Source organism: Neolamprologus brichardi, chromosome 8 (assembly GCF_056152115.1).
Source record: "Neolamprologus brichardi isolate AB-2024 chromosome 8, ASM5615211v1, whole genome shotgun sequence".
NCBI lineage: Eukaryota > Metazoa > Chordata > Actinopteri > Cichliformes > Cichlidae > Neolamprologus > Neolamprologus brichardi.
This window is the reverse complement of record NC_142111.1, coordinates 1,137,501-1,147,500: the sequence shown is the minus strand read 5'-3', so window position 1 is coordinate 1,147,500 and position 10,000 is coordinate 1,137,501. Positions and strand designations below refer to the sequence as shown.

Genomic DNA, 10,000 nt, shown 5'->3' with positions numbered 1-10,000 from the left:
TGTCTGAACCCCATCCATCATATGGCCACTTAATGCCCACAGCTGTCACAGTGTACACCAGTATGTGTCTCAGAACGTGTGTGTGTGTGTGTGTGCGCATCATTTTTACAACATTTATAACATTAGTAACTCACAGAAGGTTACCAAAAATGTAAACAGCAATCTAACATCAGCGCAGCAAGATTCCATCCACTCTGCTCAAACTGAATTATTTTGCATCCGTGTGTGTGTGTGTGTACAGATTAGAGAGTGTATCTCGTGCACACTTTCTGACAGTGAGCAGTAACACCACACAGGCTGTGAATGTGAACTCTGTCAGATTCACATTTAGTTAGAGAGGAAGCAGCAACACAAGGAGACATAAGGACAGCAGCTGCTGCACAGGACAAGACTTTTGTTTGAGACAACAGAAGTGTCCATCAAGCAAAAAGGACTATCCAACACAGGTAGAAGGTTGACAAATACAATAAAAGGACGACCCTTGTATATTGGCTTGGATTTCTACAGACAGGATGTGGAGGTGAAAAAGAATGCCTATTTTTTGGATTCCATTTCCTTTTCCTTTGTTTCTTGTTTCACTTTCTTCAGTTTTCCTCTTTGTGTTTAGATTTCTTTATTTTTCCTCCCCTCTTTCACTCACATATTCTGTTCTATAGAAAAAAAACCCACATACTCTCAGATTCACACTGCTAGACTGCAGCTGCTCTTTATGTAAACTCTGTGGTATAAATTTCTGTAATCTTGTATTTTCTTTATATACGATTTAGAGTGTGTGTGTGTGTGTGTGTGTGTGTGTGTGTGTGTGTGTGTGTATATATATATATGTGTATATATATATATATATATATATATATATATATATATATATATATATATATATATATATATAAGGGGTGCAACAATACTCGTATCGATATTGAACCGTTCGATACAGTGCTTTCTGTTCAGTACGCATATGTATCGAAAAATACAAAACTTTTAATTTATTTTATCAACTTTCCTTCTGCTGGTGCTGTCTGTGTTGAGCGCTCAGTGGATCTGCGCTCGACAGTGCAGCCTAGGCGGAGTAGTCGAACACAGATTCACTGAGCGCAGGGCAAGCTAGCGAGACAGAAGTTAAGCTCGTTGCAACATGGCAAATTGAACCTCCCCCACCCTCATTCAGATCTGGCGTTTGGAACTATTTTGGTCTTCATGTGACGTATGACCCTGAAGGTAAGGGTGTCATGGACAAAAGTAAAACAGTATGTCGGATGTGCCAGCAATGCTCAATTACATTGGTGGGAACTACTGCGTTAGTGCAGTTAGCTCGTTAACGTGTTAGCCGTCCAGCCCCATGCACAGGGCATCTGCGGTAGCTCGTTAACAGAGATTTGCCGTGTTGTGGCGTTAACGTCATTTCAGATTAGCGCTGACAGCACTAGTGGGAACACAACGAATATGACTGCACATTTACTCCGACATCATCCTAGTGCAAAGACAAGTGGAAGCAGACAAAAACAACAAGCACGCATGCTACAAACTTTACCCGAGTCATTTAGACAGCCGTTAGCACATGATTCTCCTCATGGGGACCTGATATGTTTAATATGCTGCTGAGATAGATAGATAGATACTATAGAAGTGTATAGTATAGCTTTTATTTTGGAAAGAGACATTTCTCTGTAATAAACTCTCTTTTCCAAAGGTGAGCCATTTCTCGATCAGAAAGATTAATTTTTTTATTACTTTTGTTGTTTCAGCAACATTAAATTTAAAAACTGTACTTTTGATTAAAATATATATTTATAATTTAAAAAAATGACAAATTAAAAAGGCAAGAACAGTTTTTTGTATCGAAAAAATATCGAACCGTGACACCAAAGTACCGAACCGTGAATTTTGTGTATCGTTGCACCCCTAGTGTGTGTGTGTGTGTGTATATATATATATATATATATATATATATATATATATATATATATATATATATATATATATATATATATAGATAGATATACATACATACATACATACATACATACATACATATACATGGGACTTTTTAACAGAGAGCTGAAACAGGCTTCCTGTATAGGGGATGTGGGCCCTGCAGATTGACAAATTGGGATTGGAGTGCGTCTGCTGCCAGGCACGTTGACGCCACAAGCCAGTGTAATCCTTGTGCTGATAAATGTCGAGGGTGACATCACCAAGAGCCCCTGCATAAAACCTTTGCAAAATCAAATATGCAAATTCTCAATGAGATTTCCATACTAGATCAGTCGGGGCTGTTGTGCTGTTTGCCAAAGGGTTGCTTGTGGAAATTGTGTTACTGTCAATTAAAGACAGAGGAAGAAAAAAAAAAAAGGGGGGGGGGGGCATTGACACTGAAAGACAGGCAGGAGTATGCAGGTATAAGCAGGGACTTTAAATATAGCTGGAAAGAATGTTCAGCACATTAGAGCTATTATGGTTAGAGATGGAAATACTTTAATAAGTGAAGACATTGTGTAGAGAAACTGAAAGCGGTACTCTAGGGAGTTCGTGAATGAAGAAAATGAGAGACAGGAGGACAGTTAGTGAATCAGAAGGTGCAGCGTATTAGCAGGGAGGAAGTGATGCCAGCTTGGAGATGTTTAGAGATGTGGGGTGGATATACTGGAGAAAGTTACAGACAATGTTAAAGACCACAGAGAATGTTCATGGATGTAGAGACAGAGGACATGCAGAGGATTGGTGTGACACAGGATGCTAGGGACAGGGTTAGATGGAGGCAGATGATACACTGTGGCAACTACTAAAGCGAGTAGCTGAAAGCAGTCAAGTTTTTTTTGTGTGTGTGACATGTGATATTACGGAAAATGTAAATCTTTTCACGATAGACTGATATCTAAGTAGAAATGTGACCAAAACTCTGAAACACTGCTAGCCAACAGCTCACTGTAAAAATTAGGTAGGCTGCCTGTGATAAGCATTCTATGTGTTTTGTATTGGGCTTCTCCTAGTCCCTGAAGCACATTAACCTCCTAGGACCTGGCGTCTACATATGTGGACATCACATTTTGGGTTATTTAGACCAAAATACTCAATTTTGCTCTACAAGGGCCTGATAGCCACTTACGAGGACATTATACTGCTACTGTTCTCTCAAAATGTTAAACGAATATCCTCATATGTGGCTCTTACTTTTCTTAAAAACAAAAATAAATTATTACTGCATATTTGGAAGTATATGTTTTCATTTCTCAAAACAATTATTTAATATAATTCAGTGTGCTAAATATTAAACTTAGAGGATAGAAACAAAGTATCGATGCACTAGTATTTAGCCAATATCTGATACCAGTAAAGTATTATCAATATTTTTGATCAATCTCCCCACCTCTAGTAAAAACCTAAATATCAGGTTTCCAGCCATAGTTTATTGGTGCAGCTATGTCTATGATAGCAATTTTACATCAATCCAGGTATTTTTGAAACCTTCACATAGATTTGGATTTAAGTCCAATGAAAAAGATTTACTTAAAAGAGCCACCTTATAAGACAAATCACACACTAACACTCCTTCTTAACATTGTTAAGATCAAGAAACCCCGAAAGATTCAAATACCCAAGTCATCCTTGGTATGTATTGCCACTAGAGCCACTGTCTAATAGTCTTGCATTAATACATAAAAATTAGATGGATATGAAAACTCATACACTCAAAAACAAAGGATTTGCAACTGGGTGAGCAGGATCTAATTTGTATGATATTTTTAGCATACCTAAAATTCTGCTCATGCCTGTGCTCTAAGATAAACACAGACTAGAACTGAGGCTCTGCTTTTCTGAGCAATTTTTATTTTGGTCATTTAGAATTCTAATAACTTTAATGGTGGTTATTGTTTTTACAGCACAAAAAAAAACCTTGTTGCTATGTTAATTCAAATTCAGCTGAATAATATGATCACAGACAAAAACTAAATGGCACACAAATTAAATGAAGCACGCTTATTCATTAATTATACCAAAATGAATAAACTAAGAAGCATAATCCAAAGATGTAATAATGGAAGAATTGTTTGAGCCCTCAAGTCTTTGCTACAGAAAGAAGAACACAAAATAAATTACCTTATAGTGTCTTTAGAGGTACAATGGCTTATAACTGGGGCAATGTAATTCTCAAGTTCCCAAATTAGTACCACTATGCTTTGTATCTTATGGACACCAGTTTTGAACGCTATACAATGATACAAAAATGAACTTTTAATTTAATTTTCTGTTCAATTGTATTTTATTTATGTATTTGTCAAATCATAACAGTTGCCCTAACGCAAAAAATAAGGGGCAAAATAAGACACAGGATATTTGAAAATCGATTTGCATTTTCAAAGGACTTTCAAAAAGTGGTAACTTTTGCATCAAAATTAATATCATAATTTCTTTCTGAACACTATCTGCTAATTGCACTTTAACATTTGGATGCAACTTTTTACTACTTGGGAACATATATTTGCTTTTTTGGTTTTCCAAAAAGAAAAACAATAATTTAGGTAGATCTAGTAGGTAGATTCATGTAGATCATAGAAATGGTCTTTTATTGTAACCTTTTTTCTGGAAGTGCAGTGAGTGATGCTGATGACACATTACACAACTTTTAACTGAAGGAGTCAAATGTAAGGACATGGCAAAGAAACAAAAGGTAAACGCAAAGCGGAAACTGATGCAGTACCTGGAGTTTTATCTGACCTTTATCAAATTTAAAGCTAATTGAGAGTACACTGAAAGGTTGTGCAATATTCTAAAGGTCAACCAGGCCTGAAAACGTGATTACATCTGCTTTGGGGTGCAAATGTTCCAATATGCTGGGCCACAGTTTTTGACCTCCACAGAGAAGTGTTTCAGCAAAGTGAAATGGGCTATTAACAGGTGAAAAGAAGGGAAGAGGGTTCAGAACACTGATAGCACTATTTCAAACCTGAGATGAGCTTTGCATTGATATTACCGTTTTTCCCTGTGTGGTCGAAGTAGTATTTCCATTTCTTTTTCAACAACAATAATTCGACTGTCAATCAAACATACAAACTGCTACTTTTGTTAAGAACTCCTGTCAGATGATTATGTAATCCAAAATAACATTTCCTCCTAAGTTGTCTCTTTGATAATCGCAATATAACTACATATAGCTGAAATGTGAACAGTGGCCTTCAGAACTTTCTTCACAGGATACATACTGCAGTGTCCTGCTACCTTATTACGCTACTGAATCCGTTTGAGTGATTTGAAATCATGACATTTTCATCTTCATACAAGGAGAGAAATATTGGAGAATTCTGCAAAACCTCAAATCACAACCAATTTTGTTTTTCTTATTATACCCTCACTGAACACTTAATAAAGTTTTATCATATCTGTCTATCCTTGCTAAAAAAAAATATCCAAATCAATATCTATTACTAATTTTCCTATGATAATATATGCCTTTCAACAAAAATAGATTTTGAAATGATGAGCAGAAACCCATCCAATCCAGTAGCAGTCTAGGATTTGTAATAACTTCACAGCTTGTGAAACAAGTGTAAGCAGCATTTTAGCTGTCTTGAAACTATGACCTGTGAATGTGTATGTAGGTTACACAGTAACTGTACACTGGTAAACGTTATGTTATTGTATGCGCAACAAGAGAGAATTTTTAGATACCACGCTGTGGCCCAGATATACAGAAGGTTTTCTTTGGTATCAGGGACCCGATGCACCAGCCTATTACACTGGCCAGAAAATATAATGAACAAGGGAAGGCAAAAAAAATAAAAAGCACAAAGATTCCAGGACCAGAAAGTGGACCAATCCAGTCTCTGGGATTTTAAACCTTTGCAAAAGCACTGCCTGCCCTTCAAACTCAGTCTTTAAATTTTCTGTAAAAAGGGACCATTAACTCTTGCCAGCTGATATTGCAGTGGCAAGTTTGTCAGGGTATTGACACCAACGGATACCTCATGAGTAACAGGGAGTTGACAAAACAGCCTTAGGGCGAGTTACCTCTAATTGCTCCTTAATACTTCCACTTTCATCGTGTAAAGATTCACTGCTCACATTTAACCTTCAGGTAAAGTTCGCTTTGATGGTAGTACAAGAGTAGAATGCAGAAAGAGTAGACATGCAGATACAAAACAAGATGGAAAAGTTGGGAGGATCAGTGAGCTGCTATCAATCAAAAAGACGTGTTAGCTGTGAGAGAAGGGCAACGTTGCCCGATGTAATCTTAAATGTGTAGTAATCATTGACTTCTGGATCAAACACACACTATACATGTGCACTATATATATTAAATTTAAAGTACATGCAGGAAAATCTGTATTGTGAAAACTATATGCATCAAAGTGCTGCACACAGTTTTGAAGCATACCTGGAACAAAGCTCCCCTGCACCACCTCCTTGTATGCCCACCATCCTTCATGAATTTTTGGTGGATTTGGCTGTGCTAAAGGGGGAGAGAAGAGACAGCAACAGGGACATTAGTCACTTGTATCTGAAATGTAAACAATGAAGCAACGATGATTTTTTTTCCCCAGCCTAACTGTAATATAATCTGTTAACCTCTTATAAACAACAGGGCTTAGGAAATAGTTTCAACCTAAATGCACACAACAGCTTAGCAAGCTGTTGTGTGACCCAAAGACTCCATAGACATTAGTATAAATTTTATTATTTTATGTTGTGTCAACTGTAGACAAAGGTCTGGAAGGCAAAGGCCTAGAAGTCTGGGCACAAAGAGAAAGTTGTGAGTGAGAATTACTTTTTTTGGAATCATACTTTTTTGGATCTTAATTCCCCCACAACCCCAACTCTTCATTTACTAATTAAACACCAAAATTAAGACCTAATTTAATGTCCAGATGTTGTCCTGATTGTTTCTCTTTAATGGATGTTGAGGTGGTTGAACAACCCTCTTCCTTCTGTAATCCTTGTTGCAGTAACACTGGAGAGCAGGTTCAATTTCATTGGAGTTGGCCTAAAGCATTGCATCGACCAACCAAATAGGACTATGTCAGTCTTTCCAGACTATTAGAAGACTGCACCCTCTGCCCAGCTCTTCTAGACTGGCAAAAAAAAACAAACCCCAAAGAACCCAAAAAGACCTAAATTGCAACAGGTTTCTTTTTATGTAGTCTGTTTTATTTCTTCAACTTCTGGCTAATGCTACTACCACGAGACTGACGAAGACGGAATACACACTGATCTCTTTATTCGTGTTAAAAAATAATGTAACTAACATCAGTGAGGTTACTGGTGACCCATTTACAGCTATTTGCAAAAGTTTGGGCATCCCTGATAATTTTCCTGATTTTCCTTCATAAATCAGCAGTGTCATCTAATTATATCATATAGCAAATGAACACAATGATATTTAAGTGAAATTAAGTTTATAGGATTTACAGAAAGTGTGCAATAGTTACCTAAACAAAATTAGGCAGGTGCATAAATTTGGGCACCCCAACAGAAAAATCCACCATAGATTTTCAATTTTTTCATGGTCAGGTCTGGAGATGGCCATTCCAGAACATTGTACTTGTTCCTCTGCATGATTGCATTAGTAGATTTTGAGCAGTGTTTAGGGCCATTGTCTGGTTGAAATATCCAGCTCCGGCACAACTTCAACTTTGTCGCTGATTCTTGAACATTGCTCTCTGTATTATTGTAGGGTCTACCTTACAATATAAAGTGCCTCGAGGCGACTGTTGTTGTGATTTGGTACTATATAAATAAAATTGAATTAAATTGAATTAAAAGAATCTGCTGATATTGACTGGAATCCATGGGACCCTCAACTTTAACAAGATTCCCAGTACCTTCACTAGCCATATAGCCCCACAGCATGATGGAACTGCCAACAAATTTTACTGTGGGTAGCAAGTCTTTCTCTTGGAAGGCTGTGTTCGGTTTCCTCTTGTTATGTCCAAATAACTCAGTTTTAGTTTCATCAGTCCACAGCACCTTATTCCAAAATGAAGCTGGCTTGTCCAAATGTGCTTTAGCATACCTCAAGCCACTCTGTTTGTGGCATGTGTGCAGAAAAGGCTTATTCTGCATTACTTTCCCATACAGCATCTCCTTGTGCAAAGTGGGCTGAATAGTTGAATGATGCACAGTGTAACTGGCCACCTTAAATACCCTTTCTCATGATTGGATTTGCCTGTGTGTGTAGATCAAGGATCAGTGAGCTTACCAAACAAATTTTGTGTTCTAATAATTAGTGCTAAAGTTATTAAAACCATTAAATGGCAAGGGTGCCCAAATTTATGCAACTGTCTATTTTGTTTAAGTAACTATTGTACACTTTTTGTAAATTCTATAAACTTTATTTCACTTCTCAAATATAATTTTGTTCATCTGCTATATGATGTATTGCTGAAGTTGCTGATCTGAACAACCAATGATTTATGAAGAAAAATCATGAAAATTATCAGGGATGCCCCAACTTTTGCATACCACTATACTACCATGTACTGGAGAGTTGTATTCCCTGGACCTTTTACTATAAGGTGACAGTGGTAACGACGGCACTTACAACCAGCTGGGGCCATTCTGTGTCTAGTTTGCAAGCTCCCCATGTGCCTCCATGGGCTCTCTCAAGACATTAGGTTTACTGGCAAATTATAAATGACCAGTAAAGCTAATGACCACGAATCATTGTTTGCCTCTGTGTGCTCGCATAGTGATCTGTTCGGGGTGTACCTCACTTGGGCCACCTTGCAACCCTGAATTGTATAAGTGGAAGAAAATGTATGTATAGATAGATGTTGGGAAGTTAGAAGTTGGGAAGTTAGTCAGATGGACGTCATAAAAAATATCAAAACTTCTACAAAGCTGATTAACTTTTGATCAGAAACCACACACACACACCTCAACAGTGCTGATTTGATTTGAAGAAAATAGTTTTACCACTGGCTCCAGAACTTGGTGAACCATAACATAATTAATTTCCTTGTTAAAGTAATGCAGTGCATGCAAATTTTCTCCATTAAAATATCTGTTTTATCATATTATTGTAATCAAAGCAAGTAATTCTACTTTCCAGAACTGCATCATTGAACAACACAGTAGCCTACAAAGCAAGCCACAGTCAGCTATTGCCACTTTACACTTTCACAAGGTAGGTAGTACCAAGGTAGTACTAAATTACTGACTTTATGTGAAAATTATGTGAAAATGACGTTAGTTTCATTTAAAGCAGTTAGTGGCAGTGACCTGCTTTTTCTAATTAATGTGAAACCAGCTATACTGGGGAACATGACACTGGCGATGATTTTACTGTGGAGTGAAGGGGAAAGGCTCTGAGTCACAACAGCAGTTTTGGAGGTTAGCACAGACTCAAAAAACAAGAAGTGGGGACCAAAGGTTACCTCTTGCAATGTGCTCTCTGGGGAGGTAAGCAGTGAATGAGTCTCTGGGGCCTTGGGAAATGCTTTTGGAAGAACAGTAATCCAAGAGGTATTGCTGTCAGTCAACCCAGATGCAGGAATAGATGTGGGCCTTATGGAGGTTGCCCTCTGAGTTAGTTTGGGTGGAGGGCTAAAGGAATTGTAGTTCAGTGTGACCAGGATGTAGCTCCTCAGTTCATCAGGCAGTCAAAATTCACAAATGCCTTAGCCCACAGGTGTCGAACTCCAGGCCTCGAGGGCCGGTGTCCTGCAGGTTTTAGATGTGTCCTTGATCCAACACAGCTGATTTAAATGGCTAAATGACCTCCTCAACATGTCTTGAAGTTATCCAGAAGCCTGGTAATGAACTAATCATTTCATTCAGGTGTGTTGACCCACGGTGATATCTAAAACCTGCAGGACACCGGCCCTCGAGGCCTGGAGTTCGACACCCCTGCCTTAGCCCCTCTTTGCAGTGGTCCCTATATATACAGTGGTCCCTTGTTTATTGCGGGAGTTATCTATATAACTGTTTGTGACAAACACAGGAAACACTTTTCTTGCTGGGTTGCTGGGTGTGTTATTTAAAATATCTAACTTTTTATTCCAAAAAC

At 37.9% G+C, this 10,000-nt stretch overlaps 1 protein-coding gene across 2 annotated transcripts in view; it reads right to left on the bottom strand.

Moving 5' to 3' along the window:
* ca10a (carbonic anhydrase 10 (inactive)a) overlaps nt 1-10,000 on the bottom strand; it is a 259,344-nt gene that overhangs the window by 217,450 nt on the left and 31,894 nt on the right. For both annotated transcript variants that reach the window (XM_006801661.3, XM_087845236.1), the window contains exon 2: nt 6,371-6,445. In XM_006801661.3, the coding sequence (XP_006801724.1) occupies nt 6,371-6,445 (75 nt within the window). The remainder of the gene's footprint in view (nt 1-6,370; nt 6,446-10,000) is intronic.